The sequence below is a fragment of the Perognathus longimembris genome, chromosome 10 (genome assembly GCF_023159225.1).
Source record: "Perognathus longimembris pacificus isolate PPM17 chromosome 10, ASM2315922v1, whole genome shotgun sequence".
NCBI lineage: Eukaryota > Metazoa > Chordata > Mammalia > Rodentia > Heteromyidae > Perognathus > Perognathus longimembris.
This window is the reverse complement of record NC_063170.1, coordinates 9321737-9339198: the sequence shown is the minus strand read 5'-3', so window position 1 is coordinate 9339198 and position 17462 is coordinate 9321737. Positions and strand designations below refer to the sequence as shown.

The window sequence follows — 17462 nt, the reverse complement described above, 5'->3', positions numbered from 1 at the left end:
GACTAGAAAGGATTAACATAGAATTCGAGAGGTTTACATAGAGGACAGGTTCTGATTGGAGGGCTGCTTAGGGTTGGAGTGAGAAACAGGGTGGGGAGAGAAGGGGAGGTGGAATTAGCTCTTCTTGCAACCAATAGCATTGAAGATCCAGGCCCAACGCCCATGAATGGGGACTATTTCAGGAGTCAGGATTTGTACCTGAGTCCATTCTGGCTAGAGAACTGGTGAGCTTTCAGGTTTGGCTCTTTGGAGCTGCTGCTTCTGTTTGTGGAAGGTAAGCCCCAAGCCTCCTCTGGGTTTGTGGTGTAGACTTGGTTTGAGGTTTTCTTCCTGATGAGTTGGCTTCTTTTTTTTCATTTAGAGCAGTGTGGTGCTTTTGGACTAGGGGTTTAATATGTGTGTGTGTGTGTGTGTGTGTGTGTGTGTGTGTGTGTGTGTGTGTGTGTGTGTTTGTGCTGGTACTGGGGCTTGAACTTAGGGCTTAGGCATTGTCCCTTAGCTTTTGTTTGCTCAAGGCTTGGCCCTCTACCACTTGAGCCACAGTTCTACTTCTGGTTTATTGGTGGTTAATGGGAGATAAGAGTCTCATGGACTTTCTTGCGTTGGCTGGATTTGAACTGTGTTCCTCATATCTCAGTCTAATGAGAAGCTAGGATTACAGATGTGAGCCATCAGTACCCAGCTAGTTCTACCAGTAATATACATACTACAATTCTAATGCTTGGGGTGGTTTTTCCTGGGCAAGACATGGAGAGTTGAAGCACCAGAGATGGGCTTTCTTGGGGTCTTTGGGTGGACAGAAGGACACATGTGTCTTGATTGTTGAGCGATGTCATCTTTGTCCTTGGTTTTACCTGGACTGTGGTAAGCCTTATTCGGGGATTACAGCTGCAAACCACAAGTCCCAATTCAAGTAAATAAGCATTCTAGTGCATGTTCTCTGCAAGGACTGCAGAATGGGCTTTTGCTTTATTTTTCACCTTAGCAAAACGTATATAAACACCCCTTATTCATCACAAAAGTGCTTTTCAAGAGAAAGCCAAGAAGGGGATTTGGAAAGACATCCCATGTCACTGCTTAAGGCCTCCGGGCTGATGGAGCCCAGATTCAGGTGTGGTGAAGACCCTTTTCTTCCCCCACCCTTGCCCCCCACCCCAGGCTTCTTGGGGATGGACTCCTACACGATTCAGATGAGCGGCGATGGCAACCCGCCCCCAGTCCTGGATGTACATGTCAACATCGGGGGGAGAAGCTCGGTGCCAGGAAAAATGAAAGGCAGGAAGCCCAGGTGGTCCGTGAAGCCCTCTGACATGGCCAATGAGACTTTCAACCCCATTCGGGCCATCGTGGACAACATGAAGGTCAAGCCGAATCCAAACAAAGCCATGATTTCTCTGTCCATCGGTAAGCTGGGGAGACTTGGTAGAGGGGTACCATTGCCCTGTCCTTGTCCTCATGGGCTGGTTGGGAAAGATGGGAGGAGGGAGTGAATCTGAGTCTTAGCCATAGGAATATGTAGCATCTTGGTGGCTCCTTTTCCTTTTTTCCTTCCCATGAATAGGAGACCCTACTGTGTTTGGAAATCTGCCTACCGACCCTGAAGTTACCCAAGCAATGAAAGATGCCCTGGACTCAGGGAAATATAACGGCTATGCCCCGTCCATTGGTAAGCATCGCCTCACCTTAGACCTGGTGGGGTCCAAATCTTTGGTACTATTTTTGGTAGGTTTGTTGTTGTTGTTTGGAGACAGGGTCTTCCTATGTAGCCCGGGCTGGCCTCAAACTCATGACCCTCTTGTCTCTGCCTCTCCAGTGCTGGGATTAGAGGTATATGCCACTATGCCCGTCTTTCTGTGTTCTTTGAATAGGACTATAGGAATTCTGCTAGCTGGTCTGAAGTGTAATTTTGAAGGAGGGGCAAAGATTGAACAACCGTTTGGATTTGGGATGAAGGGGCGTCACTCTGGGTTCTTAACTGCAAGCCATCAGAAGAACTTCTTTCTTGGATTCCATTGGCAGACTGGCCCTCCCCGCTACTAGGCTCTCAAACATGCTTATTCCTCACACAGTGCTCCTACTCTGTCATTATTTATTCTACGAAGAAGATCTTGAGTCTGGCCTCCCATTTACCTAGTCCTCTAAGCCCTACACGAATGTCTGCCCTGCATAAATAGCTCTTTTGCTTCATTTCTTCTTCTGTGTCTATTGAAGGTCTATTTTTATGACAGTCCAGATCTCTCTGCAGCGCAATTGTGTTGAAAATAAAGAGTTCAACACAGCAAAGGTCTGGAATCCTAGCAAATCAGACCTGAGGATTATATGGTTCAAAGCCATCCCAGGCAGGAAAGTCTGTGAGACTCTTAACACTAACCACTAAAAAGCTGGAAGGGCAGCTATGACTCACACAGTAGCATGCCAGCCTTGAGCAAAAAAAAAAAAAAAGCTCAGGGAAAGTACCCAGACCCTGAGTTCAAGCCCCAGGACTGGCACAAAATCAATAACAAGGACACAACAAAGAACGGACTGTTACATGGAAGGATCGAAGGTTGTTTTAGATAGAAGGAAATAATTCTTATTTAGCTGTAACTCTGTTAAAAATTTATCTACTAATGGTTTTGGTAACATTAGTGATGGCTGGCTTGATTTCTTTCTTCCTTTCTTTTCCAGTCCTGAGGCTTGGACTCAGGACCCTAGCACTGTCCCTGGCTTCTTGTTTGCTCAAGGATAGCACTCTGGCACTTGAGTCACAATGCCACTTCTGGCCTTTTCTATATATGTGGTGCTGAGGAATCGAACCCTGGGCTTCGTGTATACGAGGCAAGCACTCTTACCACTAGGCCATATTCCCAGCCCCCATTGGCTTGATTTCTGTGTCGCATATTTCCCCCATGTATATATGTTATATCTATTATATATACTTATTACACATACATAAATTTATATTATATAACTAGTTAATATATTATATTAGTTAATATATTATATAACTAGTTAATATATAATATAAATTTATGTATGTGTAATAAGTATATATAATAGATATATAGTCTGTGTGTGTGTGTGTGTGTGTGTGTGTGTGTATATGGTGAACATTGAACTAGGGCCTCAGGCTAGTTACTACCACTTTAGCCAAGCAACTCCAGTCCTGTTTATTGTTTTTCTTCAGACAGAGTCTTGTGCTTTTGCCTGGGCCAGACTGTGGTTCTCCTATCTCCATCCCCTGAGCAACTGGAATGACAGGCTGTGTGCCACCATGGCTGGCAGAAACACATTCTTGGTGCAAATAAAACCCTAGTTTCATGCTAAAGTCAACGTTTACAAACAACTGCAAGGAGTTACCAGGGATGTGGTTTTTGGGTTGATTACTTACATATTAGAAGGTTTCATACAACAAGAGTCAAATTCAAGACCAACAATTAGATTAGGAAGCATTCGTAATGGCTTTAACATGCCAAGTACTAGAGAAGTGGTTCAGACTGGAAAAGCAAAATGCAGTCTCCACTGGACAAGTGTTCAGAGGACCAGAACGTTGTATACTAAGGAGATAGATGATAATATAGGTCTGGAAACACATTTCTTCCTCATCAATAGGTAGGGGAGTGCTAACTGTGTCATTCAGAGGGACTTACTTGATCTGTTAACAAACATGAAGTATTTGTTAACAAACATGAAATATTGCCTCTGGTTTGGCTAGTTTGTCTTTTTTTTTTTTTTTTTGCCAGACCTGGGGCTCAGGAACTGAGCCCTGTCCCTGGCTTCTTTTTTCTCAAGGTTAGCATTCTATCACTTGATTCTATCACAGCACCAAGTCCAACTTTTTCTGTTTATGTGGTGCCAAGGATTTGAAGCCAGGGCAAGAAACCCTTTAAAATGGACTACACATATTGAATTCAGTAATGACAACTTTTCTAAATTTTTTTAATGTATGTATGTATATATATATATGAGACTTGTAAATAATTTAAATCCTTGATCCTAGAGAGGATTAACCCTAAACATAATACAGTAATCAAGACAGTGCAGAGTATTTTGTAGCTAGGGGAACTGTTTCATTTTATTATTTATCACTTGTGTTCATGATAAAATGGAAAGTTATGCTCCCTTGTGTACAGTGTTTGAGAACTCAGTTGAGTAGACGGTACCCTGGGCGGGGGCAGGAAGCAGCTGAAGTGCATGCTCGCTCTCTGGGGTACCCGGTGCAGGATGAAAATCTCCAGCTTCCTCTTCTTTCTCTTTCAGGCTACCTGTCCAGCCGGGAGGAGATTGCTTCCTACTACCACTGTCCTGAGGCGCCACTGGAAGCTAAGGTGAGCTTTATTTACACAAGACAGCTCAATGCAAACCTCCCTCCCTTCCTCTCCCTCTCCCTCCCTTCTTTTCTCTCTCTTCCTCCTCCCTCTCATTTTCCCACTCTCCCCCTCCTCTCTTTCCTAGTAACCTGGGTTCTGTCCCTTGGCTTTTCCCAAGGCTGGTACTTTACCACCTGAGCCACAGCTCCATTTCCAGCTTCTTGGTGGTTCACTGGAGATAATAGTCTCATGGACTTTCCTGCCTAGGCTGGCTTTTTTGAACTGTGATCTCTCAGATCTCAGCCTCCTGAGTGGCTAGGTATGAGCCACTGGCACCTAGACAAACTTTCCTTGTTTCCATTAATCCACAAAGTCTTGAGGAGGGGAAAGAAAATTTCCTGCTATTAATTTGAGGACTTCTTATATATTTGGGGCCACTCATCAGTGATTATAGTTAATATCAGTGTAATATATAAACAAAACTTACATAGTATCTGTGACAGAAGGCCTATCCTAGGTTTAATTTTCCTGCCAAAGATCACTTAAAATTCAGTTCATAAACAGTAAATAATATTGCCAATAGAATCTGTTTTTTTAAATTTTATTGTTAAAGATGATGTACAGAGGGGTTCTATAAGCCAGGTAATGACTTTTTTTTTTTTTTTGCCAGTCCTGGGGCTTAAACTTGGGGCCTGGACACTGTCCCTGAGCTTCTTTTGCTCAAGGCTAGCACTCTACCACTTGAGCCACAGTGCCCCTTCTGGCTTTTTCTGTGTATGTGGTGCTGAGAAATTGAATCCAGGGCTTCATGCATGCTAGGCAAGCGCTCATTCTCAGCCACATTCCCAGCCCCATGACTTTCTTGTTGAAACAGTATTACCCTCTCCCTCTAGAACCTGTTTTTATTTGTATCTTCCTTCCTTTACCTTAGCACATTTATGTCTAATATTGAGAGGTCCCACGGCAGTAGCAAGGTCAGATGCCACTCTTTTCTTTTATTGTCCACCATGTGGGGCAAGCATTTGCTAACATCTCTACGTCAGAGAGAGCCAGGCTTCAAATCTTTGGCCAAAAGTAAATAAATAACTAGGGGGGAAAAGTCCAAGGACAGTCCAAAGTCTCCTGGAAATTGATTGTCTCATAGCCAACGTGTCCTTTATTGAGTGATTTATTTCTTTTAAGAGGCTGACATTTTCAACAACATCTAAATGGACAGATATAGACATATTCATTTCCTTTGCTCAAGTCTTTGATTGGGGCTTAGGACTGCCCCTGCTATTTTCGTAGAGGTTTTAAAAGTAAATTTGTTGTGACTCCCAATTTACTGCCCTGATAAGCTCTTTTCTCCTGATACCTATTATTCCCTTCACAGGATGTTATTCTGACAAGTGGATGTAGTCAGGCTATTGAACTTTGTCTAGCTGTGTTGGCCAACCCTGGACAAAACATCCTTGTTCCCAGACCTGGGTTTTCTCTCTACAAGACTTTGGCTGAATCTATGGGAATTGAGGTCAAACTCTACAATCTATTGGTAAGTGACTTTTTTTTTAAATTTAATTTTATCATCAAGGTGATGTACACAGGGGTTATAGTTACATGTCTGAGGTAGTGAGTACATTTCTTGTCATACTTGTTAACCCCTTCCTCAGTTTCCTCCCACCTTCCAGTGACTTTAGACTCAAATGCTCCATTTCCTACTCTATAGAAATGCATGACCATAGGGGCTGGGGATATGGCCTAGTGGCAAGAGTGCTTGCCTCATATACATGAAGCCCTGGGTTTGATTCCCCAGCACCACATACATAGAAAATGGCCAGAGGTGGCGCTGTGACTCAAGTGGTAGAGTGCTAGCCTTGAGCAAAGAGAAGCCAAGGGCAGTGCTCGGGCCCTGAGTTCAAGCCCCAGGACTGGCCAAAAAAAAAAAAAATGCATGACCACGAATGGGACGCTGGCGACTCACGCCTATAATCCTAGCTGCTCTGGAGGCTGAAGTCTGAGGACTGGCACAAAGCCAGCCTAGGCAGGAAAGTTTATGAGACTCATATCTTTAATTAAGCACCAAAAAAAGCCAGAAATGGAGCTGTGGTTCAAGTAATAAGAGCGCTATCCTTGAGCAAAAATGCTCAGACACAATTCCCTGGGCCCTGAGTTCCTAGGACTGAGGTGGGGGTGGGGGGGCGGAGGAAATACACAAACATATGTTTGTATCTCTCTATATAGATAGAGATACATAAAGTCTATCATCTATCTATCTAGCTAGCTAGCTATCTACCTCACACAAAAAAGGTCTAGAATTGGGTAGCCAAGGCCCAAATCGAATTTCACTATTGACTGCACTGTTGGGGTGGGCGTTTCCCCCCCACCTGCGCCCACCCTCCATTTCCCTGCCCTGGGGAAACTTTCCTGAATCATCTGATTTTCATCCTTTCTTCCTTCTCAGCCTGAGCAGTCTTGGGAAATTGATCTGAAACAACTGGAATCTCTGATTGATGAAAAGACAGCTTGCCTCATTGTCAACAACCCATCCAACCCCTGTGGGTCGGTGTTCAGGAAGAGTCACCTTCAGAAGATCCTGGAGGGTAAGTACAGCTGCGCATGCGCGAGCAGGAGACGGGGCGGGACGGTGTCCTGCTTCCTGGTGGGACTTGAGTCTTTCCTGAAGTTCCTAAGCCTGAGAGGGAGGTGCACGAGTTCCACTGGCATTGCAAACTATCCGTGTGGCATTAGAATCATAGCGTTTGCATAAAAAGAAGGAGCAAGTCCCCAAATCCAGAACACTCCATAATGATGTGTATCAGATTATTTTTTTTAAGATTAGGAATGTTCAACTGACAAACTGGTATGAATATTCTAAACTCCAAAGCAAAACAAAACAAAACAAAATCCAAGATCTGAAATGCCTCTGCTGCCCAACTTGTGTTGTTCGTTTTCCCAGTGTCTATCCTAAGGCTAGTGCAACCACTTGAGCCACAGCTCTACTTCCAGTTTTTTGGGGGTAGTTAATTGGCGATAAGAGGCTCATGGACTTTCCTACCCAGGCTGGATTTGAACCTTGATCCTCAGATCTCAGCTTCCTGAGTAGTAGCTAGGATTACAGGCTTGAGCCATTGTCCCCTAGCTTTGCCCAAACATTTGGACAAGAGATATTTAACCCATCCACAGCTGCCTCTCTACACCTCCCATTATGTGGAAAACAGGGCTTGAAATGCCCAAACTAATTAAGCAGCAAATTTAGGCTATCAGCCCTGGAAGAGTTTCAGAAAATGTTTACAATTCTTACAAGAAAACCAAACATGCAAATGTGAAATACAGAGCAATAGGATGCCCAGGTGAAGATGAAATGACAAGGCATCCCATTTCAAATATAACTCAGTAAGCTGAGGCAGGAGAATCACAGGTTTGAAGTTAGCCTGGGCTACCATAGTGAGACTATCTCAAAACACAAACAACATGACAACAACAGTGATGAATGATTCCAGTGTGTTCTTCTTATTTTCAGTGGCTGCAAGACAGTGTGTCCCCATCTTGGCCGATGAGATCTATGGAGACATGGTAAGTGTGGGTCAGGATTTATGACTTCTTAGCACCTCAATCCCAACTGGACATTACAGTTGGTTCTAGATCCCAGAAATCTGGAATTCTAGACCTTGGAGTAGTAGCAGCTGGAGTAATAAGAAGCAAGTCCTCATCATGTCAATACAGCAAGTCTGTTCCCTCACACTCCTAACAAGTGTATGGTCTTATGGCTCTTTAACTATTCTTTTCTTTGTGTTGGTTGTGGGGCTTGAACTCAGGGCCTGGGTGCTGTCCCTGAGCCTCTTTGTGCTCAAGGCTAGTGCTCTACCACTTGAGCCACAGCGCCACTTCCCATTTTTGAGTGGTTAACTGGACATAAGAGTCTCATGGGGACTTTCTTGCGCAGGCTGGCTTTGAACCACCATCCTCAGATTTCAGCCTCCTGAGTAGCTAGGATGACAGGCATGAGCCATTGGTGCCCGGTACCTTCTTTTTTTTTTTACATCCAAAAAAACCTTTAAAAATCTGAACATGTGTGGAATTTGGTTGCAGAACCTGAGTTATTCTGTTATGGAGACATTTGTAGACTTTTGTTTCTGTCATTGACGGACGAATATTTGGGGGTCAGCTAGGAGAAACGGAGCTGGGGTTTGGGTCCATGGTGGAGCCCTTGCCTAGTAGAGGTCTTCAGTCCACTTAACAGCAACACACACACACACACACACACACACACACACACACAGAATACAGTGGCCAGAGTGTTACTATTCTTGATTGGGGTGCTGTCCTAGCCTGCCCTGGGAGCGTCACATGGTAGAGGGTACTCAATGGTCTCTCTGGAATCCAAGCAGTTCTCTATTTTGTAATATAGGTGGGCCCAGGAAGTTTACCTAAGCGAGTGTGGTCCCCCTTTTTATTTAAGATTCTATAATAACTCCTACAGTCACTAATTCCATCCACAGCCTACATGGATTGGCTTCCCTCATTTAAACTGCCTCTAATCCAGTCCAGACCCCAAAGCCAGTGCTCTTGCCGGGTTCCCTGGAATTCCAATTCTGCTTCGGTGTGGGGGACCCTGTAATCAGATACCCCGTTCCCCGGGGATAGACGGAGAGGGTGGCAGCCATGGGACCTGGAGGAAAGTAAGCAAGAAAACTCGTTGTCCTCAGGTGTTTTCGGATTGCAAATATGAGCCACTGGCCACGCTCAGCACCAACGTCCCCATCCTGTCCTGTGGCGGGCTGGCCAAGCGCTGGCTGGTTCCTGGCTGGAGGCTCGGCTGGATCCTCATCCATGACCGAAGAGATATTTTTGGCAATGAGGTGAGAGCAAGATGGCGAGCTAATCTGCGTGACTTAGGACAAGGATCTGGGTTGTGTGTGGGGTGGTGAGGTGGGAATGTGCCCTCCTTTCCGCACGCCCTTTTCTTCGTGGCTTTGTAGTTCACTAGAAAAGTCAGTTGTCCTTGTACCTCTCCCCAAATCCAGTTTTGATGGATTTGGATCTGTGAAGATGTCCTATTTTGGGACAGATAACAAGAAAAACAACCATAGCAGTCACCACAATTAAGACCAAAGGGCTTACCCTGGGTTAGTGTTTCATGGATCTTACTTTAAATCAGTCCTCAAAATAAACCCATGAGGCCCGTGTTTGTATTGTCTCCATTTTACACATGAGCAAAAACAAGCCATGGAGAGATTCTGTTATCTGTGTGTAGTCACGGTGGGTCGATGGCAGAGCAAGACCGCACGCCCAGCCGGTCTGACGGGTGCCACAAACCACCCTGACTTCCTCAAGCAAAAGCCCAATAGGAAGAAAGGTCAGAAGAGAATCACCCACATTGGGGATACTTAAGAAAGGCTCAGTGGTGTGTTTCCTGTGTGTGGGGGGGGGTTTAGATCCGAGATGGGCTGGTGAAACTGAGTCAGCGGATCTTGGGTCCCTGTACCATCGTCCAGGGAGCGCTGAAAAGCATCCTTCGTCGAACCCCTCAAGAGTTCTACCACAACACCCTAAGTTTCCTCAAGGTAAGGGCAGCCTGTGGGCTTCTACTTGGGGGCTTTGGGGGTCACTAGTGGAATGAGGAATCATTAGTCCGGAGCGCCATTCCAGGATGGGGCTTGTAGATGAAGGATGTGGTATCTCCATAGCCACCCACACATCCTCTCATTTCTGGCCTCGCCAGCTCAAAGTGAGTCTTTTCTTGTTGACTCCAATGCTAGAAGGTCAACGACCAATGACATGATATGATGTGTGTGTATGTGTGAGTGTGAGTGTATGTACACGCACATGCCAGTCCTGGGGTTTGAACTCAGAGCCTGAGCACTGTCCCTGACTTTCTTGCTCAAGGCTAGTGCTTTACTACTTGAGCCATAGCTCCACTTCTGGGTTTTCCATGAGTGTTTGGTGATAAGAGCCTTATAAGCTTTCCAGCCTGGGCTAGCTTTGAACCTCAATCCTCAGATCTTAACCTCCTGCGTAGCCAGGATTACAGGTGTGAGCCACTGTCACCTGGATTTTTGTTTTTTAACTTACAAATTTGATTATTGACTGTCTCTCTGCCTCCCCTTGTAGTCCAATGCAGACCTGTGCTATGCGGCATTGGCGGCCATCCCTGGACTCCAGCCAGTCCGCCCATCGGGGGCCATGTACCTCATGGTAAGCACGTGAAGGCTGGGCACCAGATCAGTGGGCATCATAAAACCTAAGAGGTGGGCTGCTGGAACAGCATGGTGGTGTTAGGTAGGGTCTACTGCCATCCACAAAGACACAAATGGGCTAGGTTTCTGAGGAATTGTTCTGACGTGGCTCACTGATGTCATCTAATCCCAGTGCTTGTGAAACTCTTCACACGACTTCATTTCTCAGCATAGCAAGTCATTTTTATAGACAGACACAGGGAATTTATGAGACACAAGAAAGAGGGAAGAGGTCTTCCATTCTTGATAGCTCATGACTGGGAATGATATGTTCCCCTGGGAGTGCTTGGGACTGTGGGGGGATTCCATTTGTTTTCAGGATGACTGTGGGGTCCATTTTGAGGTCCAAGGATGATAAATATTTCATGATTCCGGTAGTGCGTGGAATAGTCTCATGCAATAAAGAAATTGAACACAGGCACATTAGCTTTTCTTCCCTGTGTATGGGGGAAATTCCATGAATTCTTTCTTTCCTCCCTCCTTTTTTTTTTTTTTTTTGTTGGTACTCAAGGTCTTGTGCTTGCCAGGTAGGCACTCTACCCTTGAGCCACTCTTCTAACCTTTTGTTGCCCTAATTTTATTTTCTTTTCCTTTTCTCTTTCTTTCTTTCTACCTCCCTTCCTTTTTCTCTTCCTTCCCTTCCTTCCTTCCTTCCTTCCTTCCTTCCTTCCTTCCTTCCTTCCTTCCTTCCTTTCCCAGTTGTGGGGCTTGAACTCAGTGCATGGGCTCTGTCCCTGAGTTCCTCCTCCTCTCCCCCCCCCTTTTTTTTATTATTTTGCCAGGCCTGGGGCTTGGACTCAGGGCCTGGACTGTGTCCCTGAGCTTCTTTTGCTCAAGGCTAGCACTCTATCACTAGAGCCACAGTACCACTTCTGGCACAGGAAACTGGCCTCCTTCTCCTAAGCTTGTCTCCCCTTTGCATTCTTGGTGTAGGTTGGCATTGAGATGGACCATTTCCCAGAATTTGAGAACGACGTGGAGTTCACAGAGCAGTTGGTGGCTGAGCAATCTGTCCATTGCCTACCAGCAACGGTTAGTACTTGCATCTATCCCGTTTCTAGAGGCCCACAAACTCTCCCCAGCTGCATTTTAGCCTGAGCTTTTCTCCCTTCACAAGGTGGATTCTCACTCGATAAGATTCAGACTGAGGTAGTCCTTTAAAGTGCATTGCAGCCCTCTCATGATTACCCTCGTGTTATATGCAAACACTGAGAGGAGATCCAGCGCTTGTGGTCCATTTTGTGATGGGTTAGCTCAGTGACAGCACCCTATTTAGGGGACTGAGTAAATGGGTTCCCCTGATAAAATGGCATCACCTCTTCCTGTAGATTATAGGGTGGTTCAGCACCAGATTCAATTGCCCCTTTTTCTGTTTTCCAGTGCTTCGAGTATCCGAATTTCTTCCGGGTGGTCATCACTGTCCCGGAAGTGATGATCCTGGAGGCCTGCAGCCGGATCCAGGAGTTCTGTGAGCAGCATTATCACGGTGCTGAAGGGAGCCAGGAGGAGTGTGACAAGTAGGCCCTTGTCTACTTCCCACCCCTGTCACATCCAAGGATGACTGGACTGAACTCTGCTGCTCCTCAGGAAGGCTGAAGCCTTTCCTAGGAGAGGGCTTCAACATGCACCACATGGAAGGTTCCTTATTGTTCTTGCTTTTCCCAGTCAAGTGCCCACCCATTCTCTGAACTTGTGATTCTGCCCTCTCTCCATTCATTCATGTGTCCCTTTCCTATGACTTCCTCCTTTTATTATTATTATTTTTTCTTTTCTCCTGAGAGTACCAGGTAGGGAAAAAGTTTACTAGAAAGCAATTAAGACAAGAAAGATAAGAGTTCAGGATGGGAGGAACCAAAAATAGGGGAGGAATTGTGTGTGTCCCCGGCCATTTCTTTAGTGCTCTAAGTAATAACATTCTCTCCAGTCAGGTCTGCAGTTCAACTCTTGTTACGGCCTCATTGCATGTAGATCTCACTTTTTTGCAAGAGAGCAAACTGGAAGGAAACTGAAGACCCTTGTATTTGGTTAATTATATTCTAAACATTTTGGGAAACAAATTCTATTTTAAGGATCATGAACAGAGACATTTGTAAACCTTTCTTTGGGGGTAAAGAATTATTTTGTGACACAAATAAATGTTCTTGAATTGATCAACTTCCTAAGTTTAGACTTGTATATGTTAGGCTTTCTTAAAATAAAAGCACATCTCATTTTTAAGAGAAAGGAGGAATGCAGAGAACCTTCCATAAGTATTGCTGTGTAAAGGCCAGAAATATCTTCAATTGTCATGGTAATAGAATCATTATTACTTTTGCTGCAGTGTCATATTGATTTATTAATATTTGTTGTGTTATCTTTTTCATAGTTTTCTAAGAAACATTTATATTACAAGATCTTTTATTTTGCCGAAGGTATAAATTATTCTTTTTTAAAAATAAACTTTATCAAGTATGTACTCCTGTGATGTGTTGATTTTTTTAAAACTCCTCTGCAGGGTAATTTTTCCCCCCAGACATTACTTAGTCTGATCTGTTAGGTACCTTACCTAATAGGTCTCATTTATTTGATAGATGTGCTGATTTGTGCAGTTACTTAAGAAACACCATTCTTAAAATATTCAACTTCTATCTTTCTATTTACACAGAAGCCATACTTAGAGGAATGAATTAGATGTTGTGGCCTTTAACTTTTACCTTAACTTTAAGCCAACTTCTGGGTGTAAAATACCTATCTTTGCCTAGATGTAGTTTACTCATTGGAGGGCAATGGGAAGTGGTTCGTCTTGACCCAGATCTTTTAGTTTGAATGTTTTGTCAAAAATCCTCTTAAGCACAGTTGGCTGTTTAATTTTGTCCTCAGCACTTCCCTTAGAGGTGCAGACCAGAAGTTATTTTACAAGGTTGGTGTGGGTGAGACTATACCACAACCAGTTTGGAGATTTTTCATCAAGAGAAATGTTCTTAATTAGAAGAGGATATTCAAGCCTTAATCCTGCTGGTCACACCCAATCAATCCCCTTTATAAAAAATAAACATTAAATGTTCCCTTTTGAACTTGTGCGGGAGTTCCATGAGCTCACATAAATCTATTCAGCAAATCTCAAATGAATATACAATGATTAAAATAATAAAGACACCAGCTTCCTGTATGCTATTATTTTGGAAAAAAATTTCCCAAATGCCTGTGTTCTTCCTGTCTACTGCCCCAAAGCTCTCTGCCCAGAAGAAAACAGGAAGACTTAGTTTTGTACTCAAACTTTTAGCTTTCCACATACAGATAATTCTACCCAGTATTGCTAATAGGAACTGGGGTGTGGCTCAAACTGGAGAGTGCCTGCCTAGCAAGCACAAGGCCCTTGCAACCCCAGATGTCAGAATTCTGCTCAGCCCTCTAAATTTCCCAATTTCCTTGGTGTCTACACTTTGACAATTGAACCAAACTTCCATGCGCATTTGAACAAATTTCAAATGATACATGACAACCAACTCACTCTCTTTTCCTATCCTATCCTTCAGCCATCCAGTTTCTTCTCCCCTGAAGGGAATGCATCCATTTATCTGGTGATGGTTCATACTTAAAATTATTCTGTGCAGATGTCTATATCTATCTATCTATCTATCTATCTATCTATCTATCTATCTATCTATCTATCTATCTACTTGCCAGTCCTGGGGCTTGAACTCAGGGCTTGGGCACTGTCCCTGAGCTTCTTTTTGCTCAGGGCTGGCACTCTACCACTTGAGCCACAGCGCCCACTTCCAGCTTTTTCTACATGTGTGGTGCCGAGGAATCAAACCCAGGGCTTCATGCATGCTAGGCAAGCACTCTACCACTAGGCCACATTCCCAGCCTCCATATATCTTATATATGTAATATACGGAGTGTCACTGTCCCTATTAAAACCAACTACTCAACTTTTAATTCTGAACTCTCTCTCCTTAAAGTCAAAGGAGGACACAAACTAAGGCGTGCACTGAGAAGGTCCTGGGAGGTGGGAGGCCATTTCCTGAATTCCTCAGAATTCCCTGTATGACTTCCAGTTGCTTTGCAGTCAGGAGCCAATGAGCATCTGGAGTGACCCTGAGAACGCAGGAAAAAGAACGCAAAACAGGCTCCAAAGCTGGGAACTGACCTTTCTTGCAGCAAGTCTCAAACTCTAGAACCTACTTACTCATCCAATGAGAGGAGACCCACTGCTGCGCAGGCGCAGATGCTCAGCGGCCCTGGGGGGCGCATGCGCCGCCATTGCGTGGCACGGCCGCCCGACTCAGAGCGCAGGCGCAGAAGCTGGCGGTGGCCTTCGTGGCGCGCTCAGGGCTTTCCCCGGCGTTGTCTTTGGGGTTCCGGGGCAGGTTTCCGCCTCCGGGTGTTTTGGGCGGCGGGAATCTCTCTCAGCCCGGGCTTCTTCGTCTTGCAGAAGGCTCCCAGGAAGGTGGCAAATCCCCCCCTGGACGTTGTAAACACCTTTTCCTGCAACAGGTCAGTCAAAGTAAGCTGTGAGGCCGAGTAGGCGTCAGATCCCAAAGTCTAGAACTTTCCTCCAAAGAGTGGTGCTCTTCGCGGGCCGCAGTGCCCGCCACAGGGTTGAAAGGCCGCTCACCCCTATGGATTTATCAGAGGTAAAGCCTGTGCCAGGACAAACGTTGTTTTGGGTTTGTTTTTTTTTTTGGGTGCCGGTCCTAGGGTTCGAACTCAGGGCCTTGAGTAAACAGTTGAAGTATGTTTAGGGAAACAGTATGCACTAATCATGAACAACCCCAAAGGAAATTAAGAAAACAATTCCACTTATGGTAGCATCAAGACAATAGGACACTTAAAAAATAAAGCCCAGTGCCAGTGGCTCATGCTTGAAATCCCTGCTGCTCAGGAGGCTGAGATCTGAAGATTGCAGTTCAAAGCTAGCCTTGGCAGGAAAGGCTATGAGATTCTTATCTCTAACCTTTAAAAAGCTGGAAGTGGAGCTGTGGCTCAAGTGATAGAGTGTTAGCCTTGAGCAAAAGAAGCTCAGGGACAGTGCCCAGACTGAGTTCAAGCCCCAGGACGGGCAAAAAATAAATAAATAAATAAAAAGGAAAATCCTGCAAAAGCTGTAATTTTGCTGTATTCATTTCTTCTAAGTGGAAAACAGTTCCTGTTAGCATTCCCTTAGCCTCAGGTCCTCAGCTCCGCCCATTAGCTCCCAGATCCACCCATACCTAATGAGCCACTCCTACTCCCTACCTACTTCCCCTTTCACACTGAGAGAGAGACAGAGACAGAGAGAGACAGAGAGACAGACCGCAGCTGCCACCTGGATAAGGTGCAGACACCATGTAGCTCCCTCTCCCGTGGAAACTATGGCCCCACAAATAAACCTCCTTATGAACCTTCTTCTGTCTGTGATTATCTGTGTATGGTCCCTTGGGATGGCCAGGACATATCCTTTCAGTTCCTTTTTTGCCTGTTTTTGTTGGGTTCTATGAATAGGGTGATGCTACTTTTATTAGGGAGTATGCACCTATGGGAATCCTTGGTTTAGGAACTAGAACTGAAAGGGGTGACCTTGCCATTTCTGGTTTATCTCAGGACACAAAGCCCTTATTTTTCATGCCTCTGGGATTTCATAATAGAAATAGGGCAAAGTGTCAGCCTTCCATGATAGGAATAATAAGATATGTCTAGAAAAACAACTGCAGACCTGGTGGTATAGCCTAGTGGCAAGAGTGCTTGCCTTGTATACATGAAGCCCCAGGTTCTATTCCCCAGCACCACTTATACAGAAAACGGCCAGAAGTGGTGCTGTGGCTCAAGTGGCAGAGTGGTAGCCTTGAGCAAAAAGAAGCCAGGGACTGTGCTCAAGCCCTGAGTCCAAGCCCCAGGACTGGCACACACAAAAAAAAAGTGTCAAGAAAAACAACTGCAGAATTTCTGTAAGTAGCACCATTAGTATACTAGACTAGTTCACCTGTTCTCTAAAAGGGGTTTTGAATTAGTGGCTGAAAATATAAAGTGTACATCAATGTAGAAGCAAGAATGTTATTAAGACTAAATGACTGTCAAGATTTTTCTTCCACATTTGTTCTTTCCTGTTTTTTTTTTTTTCCATTTTTCATTTATTTATTTATTTTTGCCAGTCCTGGGCTTGGACTCAGGGTCTGAGCAGTGTCCCTGGCTTCCTTTTGCTCAAGGCTAGCACTCTGCCACTTGAGCCACAGCGCCACTTCTGGCCATTTTCTATATATGTGGTGCTGGGGAATCGAACCCAGGGCTTCATGTATATGAGGCAAGCACTCTTGCCACTAGGCCATATCCCCAGCCCTTCTGGATGTCTTTGTTCATTTCAATTTTCTTTTTTCTGAAAATCTGTAAGGTTATGAGGCCCATGAGGAAATCTGAACATTGACTATTTGTCAGTATTACAAACGATCAATTCTTTAGGTACTAATGAATTTGTGTGGGTTTTTTTTTCCCTCAATTGCTACACTTTTAAAAGTGTATATAAACATATATGAAAGTATGTATATATATACATATATATATGAAAGTATTTATAACTGCAATGATATACTTGGGATTTGCTTCAATATGGCCCAGTTTGGTGGGGGGTGAGGAGGAGAGTGAAATAACATTGGCTCTACCTTCACATGTTTGAAATAGTGAATAGGAAAATTCTTCACTTAATATTCCTTGCTCTAGGTGAGCTAACCATCATTGGGATTATTTAGCAACATGTATGGTTTGCATTTCTATCAGCTTATCCTTGATTATTTGTTCATTTCTTGGTGAAGACATTTAAGTTGTTCCCATGTAATATGGAGGTCAGGTCTGGCCAGCGCCATCATTGACTATTGTGGGGTGTCAGATTGACTCCATCTCAGATTAGTTAAAGAGATCTCCCCTGCCCTATCCAGGGAAGTTCCCCTTCACTGTGACAAAATTGTGTAAACTGCTTGACCACCTGAGTAGTAGAACATTTAAG

The 17462-nt window shown here is 44.5% G+C and overlaps 1 protein-coding gene across 1 annotated transcript; it reads left to right on the top strand.

The window, feature by feature from the left end:
• The first annotated feature begins 228 nt into the window (after positions 1–228).
• Positions 229–12888, top strand: Tat (tyrosine aminotransferase). Its single transcript, XM_048354807.1, has 12 exons — positions 229–274; positions 1159–1404; positions 1562–1666; positions 4240–4307; positions 5662–5820; positions 6730–6868; positions 7789–7841; positions 8975–9127; positions 9704–9832; positions 10380–10463; positions 11438–11536; positions 11885–12888. Exons 2-12 carry the CDS (start codon positions 1170–1172, stop codon positions 12023–12025), a joined length of 1365 nt encoding a protein of 454 aa, XP_048210764.1. The 5' UTR covers positions 229–274; positions 1159–1169; the 3' UTR covers positions 12026–12888.
• The last annotated feature ends 4574 nt before the right edge of the window (positions 12889–17462 follow it).